The sequence below is a fragment of the Chaetodon trifascialis genome, chromosome 23 (genome assembly GCF_039877785.1).
Source record: "Chaetodon trifascialis isolate fChaTrf1 chromosome 23, fChaTrf1.hap1, whole genome shotgun sequence".
Classification (NCBI taxonomy): domain Eukaryota; kingdom Metazoa; phylum Chordata; class Actinopteri; order Chaetodontiformes; family Chaetodontidae; genus Chaetodon; species Chaetodon trifascialis.
Window position 1 is genome coordinate 3,718,921 of NC_092078.1, and position 23,275 is coordinate 3,742,195.

At 46.7% G+C, this 23,275-nt stretch overlaps 1 protein-coding gene across 3 annotated transcripts in view; it reads left to right on the forward strand.

Moving 5' to 3' along the window:
* The window catches only part of nhsl2 (NHS-like 2), a 122,337-nt gene that overhangs the window by 44,931 nt on the left and 54,131 nt on the right, over positions 1–23,275 (forward strand). Inside the window, exon 1 of one of the 3 annotated variants that reach the window (XM_070993062.1) lies at positions 5,493–5,699. The exons of the other annotated variants lie outside the window; for them this stretch is intronic. Coding sequence (XP_070849163.1) covers positions 5,621–5,699 — 79 coding nt within the window. The 5' untranslated portion in view covers positions 5,493–5,620. Of the gene's footprint in view, positions 1–5,492; positions 5,700–23,275 lie in introns of those variants that run through there. 3 annotated transcript variants of the gene reach the window in all.

The following is a 23,275-nucleotide window of genomic DNA, read 5'->3' on the forward strand; positions in this document are numbered from 1 at the left end:
AGAGAGCAAACGTCCCCGTTATTCACGCTGATAGCTGACAAGACGCAGCCGCTTCTGTGAAATTGATGCCGCCGACTTAACGAGATGTTCTGAAAACGGCTGGCAAAACGGCAAATCAGCAAGAAAGGGAGCAGCTCGCTCTCCTGGCGCCGCTCCGGTCCCCCCTCCGGGCCTCGCCGCCGTTACGTAACTGCGGGATCGAATGCGGGCGAGGGCTAAGAGCGATATTGGTGGGAGGCCCGGGGATGAACCTGGATTAGTGATGGTTTAGGGTTATTTGTAATAGGGAATCCCAGCAGATTTCACTGTGCAAATATGTTTCTCATATGCCAAGGAGCATTAACTGCTGCATCTTACTGCAAAGGAAAGAAGAAAACCAAGTGGAAGAGTCAGCAAGACACCAAGTGTCCTTGAGCAAGGCACAGGATCACTTCTGGCTCCAGTCATGCTGCTCTTTTAGCTCTCCTCAGGTCTTTTTTTAAGCAGTTTCCTCCAGAATCCTGCATTTTCACATGCTCGTGTCATAGGTTTTAGCCATGCTAGCATGCTTTTATGTACTTTAATCCAGTAACTACTGCATGTGGTACAGATATTCATGGTCCCCTGAGGGTGGATCCCAATGGATTTTGGTGATCAGCTGCCTTTTCCTCTAGTTTTCCACATTTGTAGTTGAGTAAAATGCTTTTACAGCATTTGGACGCATTGCTATGAAGTTGTTAGAAAGTTGTAAACTGTTATAATTTTGATGATGATCCCTTCAGTTTTTTGTTTTTCCCTGTTATCAGCTCAAAAATTCACTTTGTCTGGCTGCAGTTTGCTTTTGTTTGTGACCTGAAAAACTAACAACACTCCCATCAGCCCCAGATTTACTTTGAGTCAAGTGCTAACTGGCAAATGTTAGCATGCTAACAAGCTAAAGTAAAATGGTAAACGTACCATAACATACCGGCTAGAAGTAAGCATGTTAGCACGCTAGGCTAAATCAGTTTCCTTCAGCATCAGTCGTGGTTCAGGAACTGTAACATGACGCTCGTGTGAATCTGATGAGGCTGAAATTTGCATTTTTAAAAGAGAAACTGTCATTGTTAGATGAAGATCTTTGGGTTTGGACCATCTCTTCAGCAGAGCGAGCCATTTGAATGCATCACCGTGAACTTTAGTGGAATTGTGCTTTCCATTTTTCCCTATTTTCAGACATCTTAATAGACTAAATGATTGATTGATTGTGCCTCGATGAGTGTTTAGAAGCCTGAAGACACGTCTCCAGAGTCGGGTCTCTGCAAAGAGCCGCAGTAGAAGACATCATCTGTCCTGTAAGACGCATCCAACACACCCGTTTGTGTTTCATTAAGAAAAAAAAAGCCATAATGATTCTAATAAAGAGAAGAATAATCTACTGAAACGCGTCTTTGGGGAGAGGAGATGAGCTGTGAAGTCGTTTCTCTCTGCAGAAGTTTACCAGTAAACATCACAAAGAAGAGTCCAGCCTCGTTTCTCTGGAAGAAAACAGACGGAAGTCGCTGGAGTCTCGTCTGCGTTTCCTACTTTCTGATCCTATCAGAGAAACGAATGTCAACAAAAGCGCCGTGCGTGAGGTGGACGTCTCAGAGACGTGCTCTCACGTTTGTCCTGACGGCGTCGGTGCGGAAAGTAAAACCTGCTGAACTCGTGCAGGAATGTGACTTTGCACTGTGGCAGAACAGGATTATGCAACGCTTACGATGGAAAACACTTCACGAGTATCTGCGCACAGATAAAATGTTCTCCAGTTTCATGCAGACTCACTGCGGGTGAGTGAACACTTGATCAGTTATTTATGATAAGATAACACTTAATTGGCCTCATCTCTTCTTCAATAACTGGAATAAACAACGTGTTCGGCCTCTTCGTGCAGTCCAGGAGATCAGAGATGTTCTTATGTCTAAAGAGTATTTTTACACACTTCGCAGTTATTGTACACACATACATGAAGGCAGTAAATGTTTAGATTGTTGTCCTCAGAAATAGGAAGGACTCAAACAGCCCGTAACTTCAAAAGCAGACCATCATTTACAAAGTTTTCACACAGGCATCACATATGGTCGCGTGGGTGTGATAGCTTTTTTAGGCTGATGTTATTTTAGAGCGCGGCTCTGCAGTACATTCAGCGCCTTTGCCTATCAGCTGTTAATCAGGATGTGTGATGCAGTAGCGAAGAAGAGGAGGAGGAAGAGGGGAGGTGACAAGACAGAGCAGAGCTGTCGGAGGAGGAAGGACGGAGCAGATTTATGATGGCAGCAGGTTCACTCCCATTGTAAGGGATCAATGTAAAGACAGAAGGAGGGAGTTCAGATACCATGACTGCAGTACTGAAGGATTCATCTTTACTTAATGTTATAATGTAACCAACAACCAGCCGATCGAAATACAAACAATGGATGTTTCTTCTGATGCACCTGCACTGAAAGAGACACAAAAACCCTGATGGAAAAGCCCCGTTTCCTCTTTTCAGACGCTGCGATTGGTTGCACTACAGGAGGAAAATAAAATACTGCATGATGAGGAGGGGTACGATGGACTGAGAGGAAGATGGAGGTGAAGAGTTTTGGGATGCGAGAGGACAGAAATGGCCTCCAGTGCTCTTTACTGTCTGCTCCTGCCAAATGGACAGCTGACAGGATGTGAGCGTGCAGCTCGTCCTCGCCAGAAAAACCACAGCACACGGCGTCACATGTGTCTATAGCAGGCTTCGACTTCCTGTGGCTGTGGCACTACAACGGAGGAAGTCAGGCATATTGCATATATTACTTACACAAAGTCAGCTGAAGTATTAGCATATTCATTTCAACCCAAACACGATCTTTCCCTCAACCTAATCAAGTGATTTTGGTGCTTAAACACAAGCAAACTGTGACCACACTCACACTCATGTTCAGTGTATCGTTCTGGTAATTGACCTTTCCACTTGATTAGTTCCGAGGGTGTGTTGCGTTGTCCGTGTGTGTGCGTGGTTAGGTTTACATGGTTTTATATCAAATTAAGACCTTTTCATTTAATGACTCCCACCGCTAACTTCAATTAACACCAGAAGTCGCTTCCTGCCTGTTCAGTGACATAAAGCTGCTCAGATGCAGCGTCTCCACTTTATACCTTCTGACATTTTTGCTGCTAAGCTAAACTAAGCTAAGCTAAGCGAAGCTCGCAGCGTTCGGTAGTAGTAGTAGTAGTAGTAGTAGTAGTAGTAGTAGTGTAGTACTTTTGATTAGCATTTGTAATTGCTTTTCTTTTCTAACCGTGTAAATGAATTAATAATTAATAAATTGTTTGAATCGTTGATAGACTAGCTGATCCCTCGGTGTGCTACAGGTGTGTCACAGCGACAGAGTTAGCCTAGCATTAGCATTAGCCCCGTTAGCTAAATGTCAACTGGCACGTGTGACAGACAAGAACACATTGAAGATCGTCGTCTTCGGCTTCGGGAACACTGTTTGACATTTTACACCATTTTCTGACATTTAGACCAAAAAACCTGATCGATTGATTAAGAGCAGAACTGATTAATCGACACTGAAAGTGATCGTGAAAAGGTGAAATGTGAGGTTTGTGTGTGGTTCTCATCATGGATCATGGATTCTGTACGTGAACCCTCCTCTCCCCCTCTCCCCCTCTCCCCCTCTCCTCCTCCTCCCCCTCCCCCTCTCCTCCTCTCCTCCCCACCTCCCCTCTTCCTCTCCTCCTCTCCTCTCTTCCTCTCCTCCTCTCCTCTCTTCCCCCTCTCCTCCCCTCCTCCTCTCCTCCTTCTCTCCTCCCCTCCTCCTCTCCTCCTCCTCTCCCCCTCTCCTCCTCTCCTCTTCTCCTCCTCTCCTCCATCCTCCTCTCATCTCCTCCTCTCTTCCTCTCCTCCTCTCCTCCTCTCCCCCTCTCCCCCTCTCCTCCCCTCCTCCTCTCCCCCTCTCCTCATTCTGTATTCTCCCCGTTCCTCTCTCACCCTCTCAATCTCATTCCCTGTCCTGCTCACTTCACTTTCGATTTCTCTCCCTCCGTCTGAACCCACCCAGTCTCACCATCTTCATTTATTCATTCCTCTGACTCTCCGTATACACTTCTCTTTTTCCCTCGTCTCTCTCCACCTCCGTCAGACCCTGCAGTCTTCCTCCATCACGCTTGTTTCTCTCTCTCTCTGCAGTTCAACTGTCTGGCCAAAAGTGTGTGGACACCATTGCGTCCATTACATACATATACATGCTGCTATAAGAGCCTGTGCTGGAAAGACTCCACCAGCTTTTGGCTGCAGGGATTGGCTCATTTTCAGCCACATGAGCGTGAACCGTCTCGTTACGGACGTGGCTTTGTGCATGGGGGGTTTAAAGTTTAATTCCCCTGGTTATTGAGGCTGACTGATTCATAAATATTCAGCAGGAAAAAGCCTGGAGAAGAAGCCAAGGTGAACTATTAATGAGCATTTAACTCATTTCAGTGTTACATAATAAATGGTTTCAGTTATTTGATTGGTTTTCTTCACGTTTGGACTTTTTCTGCCCTCTTATTTAAAGCTGTAAACCCATCACCCAGCCCTTGAACTTCACTCATAATTCACTCATTCATCGTCTCATCTGGGGGTTGAAATAGTGTGTGGACGGCGGTGTCCAAATACTTTTGGCCGTATGGCGCATTTCCTCTCGTCACACAGCTGATAGTAAGTCAATCGCTCTCTCTCTCTCTCTGTGCCGACCCCTCCCCTCTTTTCCCATTTCTCGCTCTAGCTCTTTCACTCCATCCCGCATCTCTCTCTCTCTCTTTCTGTTTCTCGTTCTAACTCGATCGCCCTCTCTCGGTCTCCGGCTCCTGATTGGCCGCTTCCTGCCTGGCTCTTTATGAATTGAACAGCAGCGGCTGGATGCGACTGGCTGGAAGCTAATCAACACAACGAATGCTCTCTCTCCCTCTCTCTCTCTCTCTCACACACACACACACACGCTCACACACACACACACACACACACACACACACACGCTCACACACACACACACACACGCTCATCGGCAACAGCCAAACCTTTCATTGCAACGCGCAGAGGTGCTCACACACTTTCTACCTCTCTCTCTCACTCTCACACACATGCATGCTCACGCACTCGTGTTCACACACACGCACGCGCGCACACGCACACACCGGCTCGCAGCCTGCTTTGTCAACAGCTCACGTAGCGCGGTGCACTCAGGCGAGCTCTCACACACACACGCAGGACACACACTCTCTCTCTCTTTCTCGTCTTCTGTCACTCTCTCGCTCGCCCTCGGTCGCAATCACACGCCGAGCTTCACACACACACACACACACACACACACACACACACACACACACAGGCATGCAGTCACACACACTGGGATGCAGACGGCGTCAGTGATGCTGTGACGCTCCGTCCTCTCTCTCTCTCTCTCTCTCTCTCTCTCTCTCTCTCTCTCTCTCTCTCTCTCTCTCTCTCTCTCTCTCTCTCTCTCTCACACACACACACTTTCTCGGTTGTCCCTCGTCTTGCACACTCGCATGTTTTAACGCACGAGGAGCACACACACCTCGTCAGCCTGTCTCTGTTGGTCACTCAGTCAGTGTGTGTGTGTGTCGGTGGAATGAGGCGGTGATGTTTTGGGACAGGAAGAACAGTGTGGGCAATTCCCAGCGGCGGCCCAAAGGAAGACACAGACCCAAATCGGCAACAGGTACTTTATCTTTCTGTGTATTTTCATTTCTGTCTTCTCGTCCCTCCGTCTGTCCGTCCGTCTCTGTAGCACTGGCTTTCCGTTCAGTCCAGCGTGTCTCATGCCGAGGTGTCCCTGCATCGCTCTTTTCACCCCTCCGTCCATTTGTCTTCCCTGCGTTTCGCTGACACACACACGCACATTTCATCTATTATTGGACGTGTCCTCTCGCCTCGTTCTGCTTTCAGTTTCTGCATTCTTCCGTCCAAAATGTCCTTTTCGTCCAGTCATTTTACACATGTGTTTGTGTGTCTGTCTGTGTTGTATTGATGCCGTCCATGTGTAGGTGTCTCACATCCGTGCGTCCACACCTGACTTGGCGACCCTCAGTGTATTTACTTCTATCTAGTTTTGCTTTTGCACTCAGTCCATTGTCCATCCATTCGTCTCCCGTTTCTGCGTCCGACATGTCCCGTATTCATGTGTCTCACGCCCACGCATCCTTCTTTTCACCCCTCCATCCTCTCGTCCATCCATCCTGTACGTACATGCACATGCACCTCCTGCTGTGTCTAACTATTGTTCTCTCTGGCATTGTTTTTCATTCTGATGTCATTTAACTCTCAATGTCTTCGTCCCTCTGTCCAAAATCTGTCTACAGGTGTCTCACGTCCACACTTCTCTTTTCACCCCTTCATCCATGCATGTCCACTATCTGCCTACCTGTTATCAATGCAGTGTTTCCTTGTCGTCCATTTATCTCCCAGTTCCTCCATCCCATCACAAAATGTCTCATATTCAGGTGTTTTATGTCCACGCAGCCCTTTGTTTGTCCGTCTGTCCACCCGTCCATCCATGCACCATTTCCCACAGTCATTCGACACTCATATGCTCTGTTTTGCCACCCAGTCCATTGTTCTGTCCATTTATCCACCAGTTTCTGCATCCCTCCATCCAAAATGTCTCACATTAGAGTCCATTCGTCCCTTTTTTGACCCGTCCTTAGACTGCCCATGCATCCTTTCGTCCATTTCTGCTGCCAGGCCTGTTTTTATTCCAGATATTGATCTATCAATCGCTGGCTAGTCTTGTTTTTTCCATCCAATGATCGTTTTCTCCCATTTTCTTCCTCCATCCAAAATGTTTCATATTCAGGTTTCTTGCATCAACGAACCCCTCGTTCCATCCGTCCATCCGTCCATCCGTCCATCCGTCCATCCGTCCATCCGTCCGTCTCATTGCATCACACACATGCTGCCAAACCTCCATTCATTCCACATTCATCTCGTATTGTTTTGCCATCGAATTCGTTCGTCCAGTTTTCCACCCTGATTGCATGCGGCCCCTTGTCTCCAGAACATTTCATGTCCGTGCATGCTGTTTGTCATCCACCCGTCTCTCCCTCCATCCATCCTTCTTCTCCACTTGTCATCTTTTCCTTGGTCTGGGTTGCCAGGTTTGAATGAACTAGGTCAATTGGTCTTTTGCCTCTTGGCGTGCGACTGGGCTGAGAGGCTGTGTGTGTGTTTCTGTGTGTGTTTCTGTGTGTGTGTCCTGTGCAGTTTTGCTGTGCTGCTGCTGAGCTGAAAGTGCGTGCGTGTGTGTGTGTGTGTGTGTGTGCAAACACTGAGGTTTTATGTTTCACACGTTCTGCATGCCGCTGCCACACGCTGCAGTCCCGTGCATGCCCGTGTTGGTGTGTGTCGGAGTGTGTGGCTGCACTGCCTCGTCCTGCACGGCTGGATGGGATTACTAGTGGGCTCTTTAATTATCTCTTGGGGCGAGCGAGGGAGCGAGCGAGGTAGAGATAATGTGCGGGAGAGAGAGGGGAAGGGAAAGGAGAGAGAAGCGGAGATGACAGCCCTTGTAAATCTGCCCCTCTTACTCGCTTCCACGTCGGACGATGAGGGAGGAAGAGGAGGGGAAGAGGAGAGGGTGGACTGAAAGAGGGGACAGCGGGGAGGTGAGGAAGAGGATGGAGCGGAAAGAAAGAGAGGAGGAAGCGGTGGGGAGGAAGGGAGGGAGGGGGAGAGACAGAGAGAGGAAAGGCAGAAAGAAAATCAGCAAAATGGGAAAATAGGTGGATGAGCGATTTTTGGAGACGAACAACGGGCGGGCGGGCATGATGAAGGACTGAACGGACAGGGGAGGAAGAGGAGGTGGAGGAGGAGGATGTTGCATTAAAAAGGCACATGCAAAATGTTTCTGTCATGCTGCAGAGCTGCACAGTGCACACAGAGAGTAAACACACCCATATGCTCACTGTCTTTCTCTATCCACACACACTGTGTGCATATCCCCTGGAGAGCAGTGTGTGTGTGTGTGTGTGTGTGTGTGTGTGTGTGTGAGTGTGTGTGTGTGTGTGTGTGTGTGTGTGGGTGTGTGTGCAGTGCAGTATGAATGTAGGCTTTAACACAAACTGACAGCCTACCAGCCTGCACACACCTGCTGTGGCGCAACAATCAGCACAAGACACTCCTCGATATGTTTGACCTTGACTTCAGTCAGCATCCGGAGCGTCTTCACCGCCTTTCAGACATGATGGCCGCGCCGCCGTCACCTGCCGCTGCGTTACGCTCCGCGCAGTGTCGCTCACTGTGATTACTGGTATGATGATGATCTGGTCAGGGACAAGAGGAGAAATTGATGCTGAACGTGCAGAAGGAGGAATTGCACATTTCAGGGACGAAGGCGGAAACGGCAGCCTCGGCCGTTTAGTCACTCAGAACCGCCTTTATTGATGTTTACCTGCAAGGCGTTGATGAGTAACGATTATTACCTCTGAGGAGCAAAGATGGAAGTGTTATGATGTTGTTATGATGCAGCTAAACCTTGCAGGCACGAGGGTGGGGTGGATGGATCTCCCACCAATAGTTATTTCTGCTAACCCCATGTTCTTCCTGAAGCTTGACCAAGCACGAAACTGAAATTTCCAAGGTCAAGAACGAACTTTGGTGTCGAACTTTTAGGCAAACACAGACAAAAATCCAGATGTGTACGCACAAAAACAGGAATATGGATGCGTGTTCCTTAAGAAAATTGTATTTTCTATCATTGAGCATAGCGATGACAGCACAGAACAGCTGATAAAATGTAGCGCAGGAGGTTTGAATTGTCAGTCGATTTGCTGTGAGATGAGTTTCCATCTTTCTTTCATACAATTCTCTGTCTGCGTTAGCAAGCGTACAAATTCAACAGGCTTCTTATTGGTTAAATGAAGTGTTTTGCTCTCTTGCTTGGCCGTCGTTCTGTTAGCGCTTTGGTCGTTTTAGCTGCTTACTTTTATAATGCAGGACGACGGTTAGCGGAGAGCGAAGGCTTTGGCGACCCCCGGTGGGGGTCGGGAACCGTTCGACGTGTCAGTGAGAAGAACAGCGATAGAGAAATCAGCTGTCAGTCAAGCAGCGTGGGCCGGTCCTTCCTCGCTCTCCTCAGCCGTTACTGCCCGCTTTAACCGCCAGTTTCTTCTTGTTCCGGTTGTTTTCCTTTTATGTCTTCTTTGGTTTATTACAAACAAACTGAAATGGACAAAGTTTTCCCCTCAGGACAGACCCACTGAGTCCATTTCTTTTTTCCTCTCTCTGTTTGCTTTTGTCTGTTTATTCATCCGATGGTTCAGGCCGCCTCCTCTCCACCTCCTGGTATTTTTCTTTTACTCTCTTACATTTAATGCTGCGCTCCGGCTTTGCCAGTTTGGACTGATTTGACAGACGTGTGGTGTCAAGTCTGTTGTTTTGTCTCATGTTATATTGCAGAGGGAAACCGACTCTGCATCCACCTCTTATGTGGAATGGATAAAGAGGTGGAGCGTGGGTGGAGCTGAGGCGGGCTGAAGGAAACCTAGCAGCTAGCTGTCGCTCAAAGCGCCATGCCAGAACATTTTTTGTTCCAGGCTTTTTATTTCTGCTGTTTTAATATGGGGGTCTATGGGGAGGGACTCGCTTTTGCAGCCAGCCTCAAGTGGCCATTCGAGGAACTGCAGATCAGTTTAATCGACACCTCTCGGCTGGCTGATCTGACGTAGTGAGCGTCTTGTGTCGTCTGATTTTCCCTTTTCCCTCGTCTTTCCGTTGGCATCGCTCTCACTCTTTCACGCTCCCTCCATCCGTCCCCTCTCTCCATTTTCACTCTTTTTTTCTCTCGTGATCGTCTTTCGTGCTGACGCCTTTGCAAATTAACCACAGGGGCGCGTCAGCACACGCAGGTTTTCTCTATGATGCCTTTATTTCTGTGCACGTCTGTTCGTCCTGTGGTGTCACCTGATAACACACCTCCTTTGTTCCAGCCTCAAAAACACAAAGAATGTTTGTCTCGCTCCTTTTCTTCCACTTTGTTGTTATTTGCTAATTTTCCATTCATGCTAATAGCTATGGCTGACCACACACACACACACACACACACACACACACACACACGCACACACACACACACCGAACATGTTCATTCATGTATTCTCAGATGGATGATGTCATTTTCAGCAAAGCCAGCACCCTGCAGCAAGAGAGAGGGGGGGGAGAGAGGGGGGAGAGAGGGAGGGAGGGAGCCGGGGTGTGTGTTCAGATAATTGGATGGAGGCGAGGAGGAGGAGGGTTTTGGAGAAAGCGATTGAGAGATCAGAGGCGAGATTCGAGGTGTGAGAAAGAAAAGAGAGAGAGGGGAGATGTCAATGATGAGGAGGGAGAGATGCTGAAGGAGAGACAAAGGAGGCAGAGGAGGAGAAGAGGAAGAAGTGAGGGAGGAGGGAGGGGAATGGGAGGAGACAGGAAACAGCGGCTGGGAGTGTGTGGCGGAGGCTGCTGCTGCCATGGCAACCGTACAGGTGTTAAAGCAGGTCAATTGAATGCCGGTTGGCACCTTGTCAATGACCGAGAAGCACGTGTGTGTCTGTGGGTGCTTTCACTGGTTTGTCCATTCATGAAGTGTGTGTGAGAGTGTGTGTGTGTATGTGTGTGTGTGTGTGTGTGTGTGTGTGTGTGTGTGTGTGTGTGTGTGTGTGTGTGTGTGTGTGTGAGAAAGTGTGTATCCGCATGTGTGTGCTGATCTCATGTGAAGGGTGTGACTCAAAACTGTAGTAATACTGCAGTCTTTACGTACGTGTGAGTAATGAGGAAAATGTACTTGAAATATTGGAGTAAAAGTCCTCAATCCAGATTATTAGATTAGATCAGATTATTAGCACTCATGCATGAGCATAAAAGCAGGATTTGACTGTTGTAGTTGGCTGAGTTGGAGCTCATTTTGCTTTGCATCGGACTGCGAGCAAACGCTCCACAAACACCTGTTTGGATCATTCCTCAGGTAAACAGGCTCATTGTAACAGGTGAGAGGATCATGATCGGGTATTAAAGGGGCGTCCTGGAAAGGCTCATTCGTTCATAGAGGATGGAGCGAGGTTCACCGCTTTGTGAACACATGATTGGATGAAGATTAACACATGAACTCAGGAGCACTTAAAAAAACTGCTGTCAGTGAACACAGCGTCCCATTTTCCTCTGCAACGTGTTTGATTTGCTCATTTGTTTGATGTCAGACGACAGTTTTAAGAATATTAAATGTTCATATTTCACCGTTTCACTCGATCCTGAAACTGTTTGTACTCGTCTTGACTTCAGTCCTGTTCGCCTCCACTGTAACGCAGATGTTGCGGCACTGCGGGCTCAAAATTAATGGTGTGTTGCAACAAAGGAGGACGAGAAGATTAAAGCAGATGCTGCTTTTAAACGTAACGGAAGTGTTTATTGTTTTGTGATTTAACGTTGTGTTTGCATTGAAAAAAAGGGAAAAAGTAAAAATTCAAATGGATTTCTTTGGCTGCAGTGTGTTTTAAAACAGCTGTAGCAGAAAACTCATGACAGTCACATCAGAGCAGGACTCAAACGAACCATCCTGACTCCACTCAAAGGTGAAAACTGTTTGAAATCAGCATCGTGAGAAGGATGCTGCTGCGACTGATGAGGCGTGCTGACGTGCGTGTGTGTCATGACGGCCATTAGCTGCTGCTCGATGCTCACAGAGGCCAGAACGCAGAAACACATGCAGCACGGCGAAGAGTGAACGTGCTTTGTGATGAATGAGTAAATGTTTTAGCTTTAAAGTTAAAAGTTAAGCCTGGTCTGTAACATCGAGCTCACGAGTCCGCGCGGCACAGCTGTCACAGTTTTAATCACATCCAGCAGCCTTCAAATATGGCTGCTTTACAAAACACACACACTGATGCTCAGTGCTGGCATGACCACTGGGAGCAGTTTGGGGTTCACTGTCCTGCCTGAGGACACTCGGACTGGTCGGTTAAAGCACCTTCTGTGCTCCTCTGTCGTCTCAGAGGCCTGGAAAACGCCTGAGACCAGGTGAGACGGCGTCGACCTCGCTTTGACTCGCAGACGGCCGCTCTCCTCCCCACAGAGCTGCTCTTTTTCTGCACAGGTGCGCTTCAAATCCAGTTTCACAGGAGACGCCTTAACGGTGCGCGAGCAGCTTCTCTGGCGCTTAGTGCCTTGCTGAGAGGGACCTCAGCGGCTGCAGTTTAAGGTGGACGGAGCATTAATCATTCCTCTCTCTGTGGTGGGATATGCGAGCTCAGCATCCTCACAGTCCAGCTCTGCCAACGCTGCCGTGGCTCATAGATATCAGGTATTAATACCAGCCGTCATCGGCTGCGACGCCTTAATTCTCTGCTCTTCTTCCTGCACTGCGCTCTCGCTGCTGTCGAGCTTTCACTGCAGACATCTTTCCATTGTGTCCAAACCTGTGAAAACGCCGCAGACCCGGCGCAGGGAGACCCGGACCTGCAGCCTCGGCCGGGTGATCGTGTGAAATCCAGGGTGTGGTCAGCTCACCGTGGCGTGCTCTCAGGTGCAGCAGCGGACGTTAGCGCAGCAGGAAACACTGAATTAACCACAAGGCAAAGCAGCCGCCCAGAGCGCCAGCTTTCATCAGCACAGGCGTGAATTTCAGCTAATCAGCTGTCAGAGCGTGAGCTCGTTGGGTTCAGTGATTTCAATCTGTCTCCTTCAGCAGCATCCAGAGCTCCATCTGTAACTTTCCTCTCCGCTGTTTGCTTCCAGCCCGCCGGCTGCGCTCGATACACAGCTGACGGCGGACGTACTGCAGCATGAGCTGACCTTTTGTTCTCATACGAAAACTCAGCTACGTTTGGCATCTGAGTTCAACAAGTGAAGTGAATCAACTCTAACATATCCACAAACCGCCCACACACACACACACACACGCACACACACACACGTGCAGGCTGCATGCATATAAACACGACGTGTGAATGCTGCTGCTCGCTCTTGTCACCTCCACTGTTTACAGGAAGTAACTGTTGAGGAGAGGAAGGAAAGGAGCCGGACAATAGGCGCGATGTAGGAGAGGGAAAAGGCCGGAGGACGTTTGATATTATGGTCGAGATACTGTAGTACTTTATTTCAGTACTCTGGCTTTGAGGAGAGTAACAGTATGTGTTTCCTAACGAAGGATAATTAACAAAATCAAGTCAGTTTTCTTCTTACTTTGCGTGACAGCTGAATTGTACTTTTTGAAGAGTGTACTCAGTACACTTTGTGCTGTTTTTGTCCCCTTCAAGTATACTTCAGTGTACTCAAGTAGTCCTTGAGTGTACTGAAGCATTCGAAACACACCTGCAGTACAGCTGCATTACATCAGTGACATTAAAGTACACTTCAGTTAGGTGTGCTAACAGTGTGTGACGGTTCAAAGTATTTGTAATGTAGTACACTTTTTAAACTGAAGTACAATTTCTAATGCACTTACAATAAAGTACACTTTGTACAAGTACTTTGAAATACCACTTGAAGTATTGCAGAATCAGTATGTTGACTTCGATACATTTAAGTCGATTTTAACGGCATCTGTGTAGAAGTAGACTTTTTCTAAGTGTGAGTCAAACGTACTGTGATGACACTAAAGTCTGCTCGTTTTCAGCGTGGGGGGGTGGATGGGGATGAATTCATTAGCATTTTCTTCTGCCAATCTTCTGGAGATTCAGTTAAATTTTGCATCACTTTTGGATGGAAACCCGCAGCAGCGACTGCAAACTTGACGAAAGGACGGATGCGCTGCAGGACAGCTCGCGATCATCCTCATCACTTGTTGGCTCTGTTGATCACCTTTGATCGGCTCTTTGCAACTCTGCAGATTCCTTTAAGGTGCGAGCTGCAGGGGAGAGGAGGGAAGGAGCAGGGGAAGTGTTGGGGGGAAGAGGAAGACAGAAAAAAAGAAGGTGGAGGCAGAACAGCCGCCGCCGTCAGCTTCCTCCCTTTCTCTGCTCTCACACCACGAGAGAAAACTTCTCTCTTTCTTCTCCTTCTCTATCTTTCCCCTTTCTGCTCGTATCCACAGCCTGAATGAGTCACTGGGTTTACCTCAGTAGGCAGCTGGCCTCTCCTCTTCCTCCTCCTCCTCCTCCTCCTCTCCTCCTCCTCTTTCCCTCTCCGCTCTTCCCTCCGAGTTTACATGTGTGTGATAGTTTCTGCGCCGGACAGAGTTTGGGGATTCGGACATGGAAGTTTTCTGGGCCAGGTCAGGTAAGAGGCGCCGGGAAGGCTTGGTTTTTGGGTGGAAATGAGGGATTGGTGTTGGAGCAGGAGCTGAGCGGTGCTGGAGCGAAGAGGGCAGCGTCTGGTCACGATAGGAAAAGCTCAGGAATGTTACACTTGACATGAGCGAGACGAACGCGTCTGTGAGCTCACTGCAGCACTGTGCGCGTTTTCTGTGGCTGCTGCTTCAGTGTTTTCAGCCGCTTTGAGGCACGAAGCTTCTTTTGGATGCCACGCACCGCCGAAGCATCACAGCAGCCCGTTTGCGTTTGTTGACGTCCGGCACAGCTGTGGGAGCGGTCTAATACCTGGTGTTTGGCTTGAAGCTGATGAATTTCACAGGTTGTCGATGAAGGAAAGCAGTCAGTGTTGCAGAAAAGCATGAAAATAACAGCAAATAACAGGCGTGGATATTTTAACGACTTGTTTAGAAATGAAGGTTGTTTTAGGCAGCTTTAAAAAAGAGTTTTCCGCTTTTATTTCTCCTTCATAGCTGGAAAAATCATCTTTTTCCACACATCACATGATCAGACGGAAGAGTTCAAGATACATTCACCAAACTTCAGCCTCACATATCACAGCAAACAAAGAACATATGGTCACGCTCAAGTTTTTACTGCATGCTTATATGTGTGTGTGTGTGTGTGTGTGTGTGTGTGTGTGTGTGTGTGTGTGTGTGTGTGTGTGTGTGTGTGTGTGGTCACCTCTGAAAGGCTCCTTGTATGTCGAGCAGCTTGAACTTTGCACTTTCTTCGTCTTTCTCCCCTTCAAATCATCTTCACACGTGTCTGTTATGTTGCTGCAAGGTCAACTGAGGTCATCTGGGGGTGTGTGCGCACACACACACACACACATGCACACACACTTGAACCAAGTCTTCATCCTAAGATTTAATGATTACAGGGACCTGCTTTTCATCCTCATAAGGAGGCGAGTTGTCATGTGACTGTCTGAACAGATTTATGTCCCCACGACACGAGTAACACAGCGCATGTCTACACACACACACACACACACACACACATGCACACACACACACTTGTTTCCATCACCAGAAGAATTTCGAGGAGGCTTAACCAAACTAACCCGAACCTTAACCCGAGTCTTCACCCGAAAACGTACTGATTTATGTGACGGGGTTGTACATTTTGTCCCCGTAAGGATGGCAAGTCCCCACAATGTGACTATCAGATAGAGTGTATGTCCCCACAGCATGAGGAATACACATCCACACATGCACGCACACACACACACTGGTTTGACTATGTTGCTGAAAGAGCATTTTGACTCTGGCTTGGTCACAGTGTGGTTTTGTGCTCGGCTACAATGGTTTCCAATGGAGCAATTATTATAATATCCAACACACACACACACACACACACACACACACACACACACACACACACACAGCTGAGGCTTTGCTTTCTACCATTTTACACTCCAGCATGGAAAAATGAAGCACGGCATGAACACACAGTCACATGCTAGTAGCACACACACACATACAGTATTTCACATACTTATACATCATGCTCAGTACCATGATAGGACTCTCTCTCTCTCTCTCTCTCTCTCTCTCTCTCTCTCTCTCTCATTGTCTTTCAGTGTCTCTCACCCTCTCAGCCCAAGTTTCACTTTAAAATGAAAGTGGTAAAAAAAATCAAGTGTCATTGAATCTTCATGCAGATGTGTTGCTAAATGCGGCGCCTCGATCGGCGAGCTGGAGGAGGAGGAGGACACGAGGGGGAGGCGAGGAAGGAGAGGAGGTGAAGAGGGGAAGCTTTAAACTGTGAGACGGGAGGGCGGGGAGTTACGGGCCGCTGTTCACAGTCCAGGACAACGAGGAGCTTTAGTTTAAGGTTACAGGAGAAGTAACAGAAACAAAGGATAACAAGGTGGACGGCAGGCAGGTGTGATGAATCCTCTGCTGTGGTGGAGAGTCCTAACAGCAGCAGAGGCGTCCTCTCTTTCGCCCTCACGCCGGCGCGTCAGCCTGATGTTTTCTGGTGACTCGCCTGTGATGTTTACATACTGGAGCGAGTGTGTGTGTGTGTGTGTGTGTGTGGGTGAATCTAAATGAAATGAGCGTGTAAATGATGGCTTTGACCCGCGAGTGACTTTCCCTCGAGTGCTTTGGCTCCTTATCAGCCAGCCTGTGTGTGTGTGTGTGCGTGTGTGTGTGTGCGTGTGTGTGTGTGTGTGTGTTCTGGCCCAAACCGACCACATCTTCTCATTTTGACTCCCACACTCTCTTCCTGCTCTTCTGTTATTTCTTTGTCACTGATGAACCAGCCAGCAGTTCAAACCACCGTCCTGTGTCGACCATGATGCTACATCCAGCTGCGAGTTGCTTAGCTTATAAACAGCTAGCATGGATCCCGAAACAAAAACAAAACACACATAAACAGTTTGAGCATTTCTGTTTGTGTACAGATAAAACAAACCAGAAACGTTGGAGGTGTGTGTCGCTGTATGTTTTGGAGGAGGCTAGGCTAACTTTTCCCCTTTGCTTCCAGTCTTTAAGCTACGCTAGGCTAATCACCTCCTCGCTCTCTTCCGGCAGTAAAAGCTTATCTCTGTTCATCAAACAAACTCACAAACTGTTTTGAAGAATGTTTTTGGAGTAATTTCTTGATTATTAATATTCTGAACAACACCAAGCCGTAAAAAGTCCTGTTAGCATATGACTTGAATCGTCATGTAACTGTAAGCTAACGCTGGCTAACGTCGCTCCAGCTGTGTTTGGTCAACTGATAGTTATAATTAATTAACCATGTAAGATATTTATCTCTGCTTCAAGCTTCTCAAGTGTGAAGATTTGCTTCTTTTATATCTTTAATACATATAAAATCTTAATATACACATATTTGCATACAGTATATTACTATTGTATATATTCTGTTGTGTATTTAAAGGAGACATCTGTGACTTGGTCATGTAAACTGAAAACGTCTCTAATGCTACTTTTCACCCTTGAATGTTGAAAATCAACAATTCATTTGTTAACATTTGCTTTTTTAAATACTTAATATGTATTTTGTTACAGGTATTGATATTCAATTGAAGTAAAATCAGAAAAGAATGTACTTTTTTTGATGAGCATCCGTTAAATTAGATACGAATTGTGGCCAAAATATTTAGTTATTTGGACATCTCGCTGTCTCTGGCGGAGACGCTGTTCTATATTATCTTAAATATATCTTTGACATACAAAACACAGCTGCTCAGATACTATGAACAAATCCTGTACAAGCTTATCAGATCACCGCAGAGTGATTTGTGTTTATTAGAGCTGTTTGTCTGGCGAACAGGAAATAGATTGAGCGCTGTTTCCTGTCAAAGTCTCCTCAGAGACAATGGCTCCTGGAAGTCATCTGACTGAGACAGTACAGTCCTCCAGGCCCAGTATGTGTGTTTGTGTCTGTGTGTGTGTTGGCCTGTGATGTAATGGGAGGCGGCCTGTGCAGCTTCATCCCAGACGCACACATCCACCGCGGCGGTGTGGGAATAAGCCGAAATGAAAGGCGGCATGAAAAGAAAACAGCGCCGTGGATGTGAGCCACAGTGGGAGCTGGTATCGGTCGCCGGGTGCCGGTGGGGCTTGTAGTTTGCTCTCAGATGAGGTTAACTCTATCAAAGCAGCCTGGAACTACAGGAAGTGGTGCCAAAACACATCCGAGGGCCTGGCAGCCGGCGATAAGGTGCCTGTGGGGACTTTAGTCCGTTCTGTCAGATGAGGCCGGCTGTCAGAGCGGGGCCAGACAGGAAGTGAAGCTCCGGTTCTGGAGCTCCAGCACCAACAAAATGATGATGACGATGATGATGATGAAGTATGGCTTAAAGCCCTCTGCACAGTGTTGGAAAGCGTACACATTTGAGATGCTGCTTCATGCTTCTACTTCACTGCACATTGGAGAGAAATTTTGTACATTTTACTCTTTTACAGTTATTTATTGAAGATCTGTGGCTCAACAGGTTGATTCATCAGTCTAAGTAAGCTCGTTAATATGACATATTTACTTAATAATATTGACTGGCTCAGCTTTAAAGTTTCTGAAGGAGGATCCTCGTTCCTCGTTCGACGATCGTCGTCGCCTCTTTGCTCTCTCACAAAGAATGTGCTTTAATTTCCTGTAAAACCAACAAATTCCACTTCTAAAAGAGCCAATACGACTCCGACTTGTTGCTGCTTCTCTCGCCACAGCTGGATTTATACTGTAGGTGTGAATGAACGAGCGTCCACATCTGTCCAGCTGTGTGCCGTGGTTGGAGCACAAAAATCAACCAGTGCATCAAGTTTACCGAAAGTCCAAACGTGAAAGTGCCCACGGTGCAACAAGCTTTGCAGATGCAGATTCAGTGTCGCAGCAGGATCACGCTTTGTTGAGCGGCAGGAGCTGAAAATAAAAGCACCGTGTGTCTCTTCCCGTTAAGGCTGTATGACTCGTCCCGTCTCCCCGCTGCTGCAGTTTGTGGCATGAAATATTAAAAGCAGCACAAGTGTTGTTCAGCATGAAATGTTAAAGCGACATTCTGTATCGCGGTCGTGTTGCCTTTCAGAGCAAAGACTCGCCGGCGTGCGCGATGGCGGGCTGGCGGGCGGCTGTGTGCAGAGATTGTCCTCTGCGGGACGCGGGGTTCATTTCGAACGGTCGCCGTCAGTGGAGTCCGTCCTCCGTGTCTCCCGCCATCATTCTGTCCTCTTAAACTTTTATTTTGAAACTCTGAAACACATGTGATTCACTTGGATGTTGACAGATGTTCTGGGCGTGTGTGCGAGCAGTACACCTTGGACCATCTGTGTGCCAGTGCGTTCAGCAGCAGAGCATGTGTATTACCACAGGGTCAGCGCACGTGTGTGTGTGTGTGTGTGCGTGTGTGCGTGCGTGTGTGTGTGTGCGTGCGCGTGTGTGTGTGTGTGTGCGTGAGGCGAGGCGGTAAAGGGAGATTGATGGACTACAGCAGGACGAGTGCGCACTGACCTCCTCTGATGGGGTCAAAGGTCGCAGAGATGGACCTTGGGAGAGGAAAGACAGTAAGTGAGCTGAGCAGGGCGGCGAAGAGGAAGCCATTGACCTTGGAGGACCCGTGACATCACTTCCTGTCTGTTTGCCGCAGTCCTTTCCTCTGGGGCGAGAGGCGGGACGCATGCACAGATGCAAACTTCCTGACCTCTGGTAGAACCAGCTGAGTCAGCCGAGGGCGCCGTCCAGCGATATCTGCAGTGTGTGTGTGTTATCAATCACTGTGATAAATACTCAGTGTGTGTGTGTGTGTGTGTGTGTGGATTTACAGCTGCAGACAGCGAGGAGACACACAGTCCATCCTAACAGCCTGCAGTGTGTAGAAGTCAAGAGTTAAGATTGATTTCACTGGAAGTCAAAATGGAAAGCGATGAACGCGCCTCCACACGCGAGTCGCAAACCAGGCATGTGCGTCACTTTTTAGTGTCCCCTGGAAACCGTTTGTGCTTTTGTTTTGTTTATTTGCATGTTTTCTTTTGTTTTAAACTCTACAAACAAGATCTTTTGCAGTGATTCTCAAATCTGGTCCTGCATTGAAAAAGTGTGTAAATTTAATCAGGACTTTTAAAAGTAAAAGCATGCAGAAAAATGTCCCCTGTCACTGTTATATTGTTATGTATTATATCATTAGGTTTTTACTAATCATGCATTAATGAAAAAAAGCTGGATTTTACTGTTAGTTTTAATAATGATTATTTTCATTATGACTTAATCCGCTAATTATTTTCATAATGCAAATATTGTTAACAATAAATAGAAATTGGAAAAAAAAGAAATGTAGCAACATGATTTAAACCATTAACTTGTTTAATTTTAATTAATTTTCTGACTGATTGTCTCAGATGTACTTGCATCTCTTCTTATGTTAAAATGTGTTAAAACTACTAACTAACAGTATTTGTAGTGAAGTAAAAGTACATTTCCTCCTGAGACTGTGAAGTACAAGTCCCTCACATTACAAAGTACTAAGTAAGTTCTGGTTAAAGAACGATGTCTTAATCGAGCAGATTTTGGCTGGAGTCTGGCCTGTTGGCTCAAAGTGCAGTCAAGGTGCTTCAAGCCTCGTTTGTGATCATCTGGTGTATTTATGGTAATCATTCCAGCGCCTCAGCATGAACGTCTTACTAATGTGTTGTTGTTAAACACTCGACGCAGCACCATCGAACATGCCCGTAAAGAGCGGAGTATCCGCCGCTGACCTCATTTTGACTTAAACGATGCGAGATTATCACTGAAGGAGAGTTTTAAGGGGATCTGAAGGGATTTTGTAGTTCGGAGACGAGTACAAATTAAGATAAAGCTCATATTTGGGTCGGGAAGCTGAAATAACATGAAGTCAGATGCTCGTACACAGCCAGCGGTGCGGCGGCAGAAAATGAATGACATCAAAGATTAGGAATCCTGCTTTGGGAAACGGCTTTAAACTTGAACCTTTGACTGTCTGAGATCATCCTCTTTCCCTTTTAAGGTGTATCTCATAATGACTCATTCACTGGCAGCGATGCACGTTAGTTCATTGCGGTTATTAAACGCTCCACGCCATATTTCTGGCATATCAGCACATTTAGCCAATCTGGATTTGTTTACTGTAACAGTGAGTATTTAAACTGTGTTCGATGTGGGAACATCGTGCATATGTGGAACAAACAACAGCTTGTTTTGCATTTATATAGTTGTGCTTCTTCAGTCTCAGCTGAGTGTAAGTACCCTCATGCCTTAAAGGGATGGTTTTTTGAAGTGGCGCTGTATGAGGTACTTATTCAAAGTCAGTGTGTTACCTGTAGTAGCTGGCAGCTGGCACGCCCCCAGTTTGGAAAAGCAGAGGAGTACTGGTTTCTGAAACTAAGCAATGTGCTGCGATGGGCAAAACATATTTTAGCCACCTAAAAAAGCCTAATATCAGCTTAAATGTAGGCTGTATTTTGAATATTTTCACTGTTTTACAGCCATTTCTAATGGGAGGCTGAAGCCTTTGTCTCGCTCTCTGTGACGCCACCAAACCCCATTGACAAAATCAATAATCTTACCTTGAAGAACCAGTAAAATGACTGCTTTTGTCAAAGGAGTCTGGTGGCTTTGAAGAGAGCATAGATGGATAAAACGGCTTCAGTTTCCAATCACAAAGGCCGGCAGTGAAAATATTAAAAATATAGCATGCTCTTAAACTGATGTTGTTTTTTGCTTTTTAGGTGGCTAAAATACGTTTTGCTGTTGATCCTGTCCACAGCAGTATGTTGGTTAACCTCCTACTGCTTCTTCAAATGATGCCAGCTGCCATCTTTTCTGAAACCTGATCAAAGAATGTTTTGTTCACATTGTTTATCAGGAGTCTCCATGAAGAAGTTTCCCACTTTTCTGAAGTGTTTCATCATTTATTGATCAAACTCTCATTATCATGTGCATGTTGCATACTGAAGGTGTGTGCGTCACTTCGCATCACACACACGGCTGCAAGCAAAATTAATGTTTATGTGCTTTAAGTGGTTTGATATCTTCACACGATCAAGGCCACATTCACCCTCGTCATTAAACAGATTGATCAGGATGTGATTGAGCTGAGGTGGCAGTGATCGATCGATCGCATTATGTTTTCCTTTTGTGGTAATTAATAAGACCTGTGAGTCACGATGTCGGAAATGAAGGAGGTCTTATCAGTTTTTTGGCGAGGCGGAGGCTCGGGATAGGTCATAATTAGATGGGGTTGTGAGAGGAAATTTAAACTTTGATATTGATCAGCTGGGCTATGTGCATCAGCTCTGCCTCTCAGCCTGAAAAACAACCGAATTATTTCAACAATAAAACTGTTACGAAGTTTCGATTTTGTTTTGTAGACCATACGTGATGAACAGGCAGGCGGTGACATCAGCTCTTATTAAACCCTGGATATTGATGAGTTAAGTCTTCTGTCCCTGACCACAGTTTCTATTCAGTTAACGGCTCCGTTGTGTTTTGACAGCTGCACTTACGACTAACAGACACCAACAGAACTCCACTTCAATAAGCGAGGTTTTAGTTTCAGGTTTTAGTGCTAAAGGCTGCAACAGAGGCCATCTCACAATCAAAACAACACGTTTCTGCTTGAGATTCTGTCGGCATGAATGTGGTAAAATGTACAGGAGGAGTCAAATTTATGATGCAAGCTAACAATAAGCAAAAACAGTTTGTGTGTATTAGCATTAGCATTAGCCTAAAATATCCTGATAATCTGTATGTAAAACATGAACACACACTCGACCTGGAACTGACTGGAATACTGAGTCATTCATGCTTTTCTGTGTGTGTGTGTGTGTGTGTGTGTGTGCGTGTGTGTGTGTGTGTATTTATGACACTATGAGGATATAAGGTGGGGACTCCTCTTCCTTATGGGGACAAAAAAAAAGAGCTTAAGTCTTCACATTTTAGAGTGAAGACATAGGTTAAATTTAGGTTAAGTGTTAGGTTAAGGTTAAGGTTAAGGTAAAGTTAAGGTTAAGGGTAAAGTAAGTTGTGTTTATGGTCATGGTTTTGGTTAGTCTGCAGGGAATGAATGGAAGTCTATGGAATGTCCCCAAAAGTGCTGGAAACATGAGTGTGTGTGTGTGTGTGTGTGTGTGTGTGTGTGTGTGTGTGTGTGTGTGTGTGTGTGTGAATCACATGTAGCACTGCAGTTTCCCGCCAGGCTGATTTGGCTGTATCCACGGCAACCGTAGCATAATAAGAGCGTGTATTGAAAATAAGGGTTATTAGTTCCAAAAATACAGACATTGTCTCCATGTGGCAGCCACAGTGTGTGTGTGTGTGTGTGTGTGTGTGCGTGTGTGTGTGTGTGTGTGCGTGTGTGTGTGTGTGTTCCATCCCCGGATCGCGTTAACTATCTCCTCGTCCGTCTCGCCGTCACAATCAAAGTGACGCAAATCTCTGCGTCAGTAATTAGCATAAAATTGGATCTTTGTTTCTGTTAGCAAACACGGCTAAACGCATGCAGCTCTTCAATTAGGCCCCGACTGACACACACGCCCACGCACGCACGCACGCA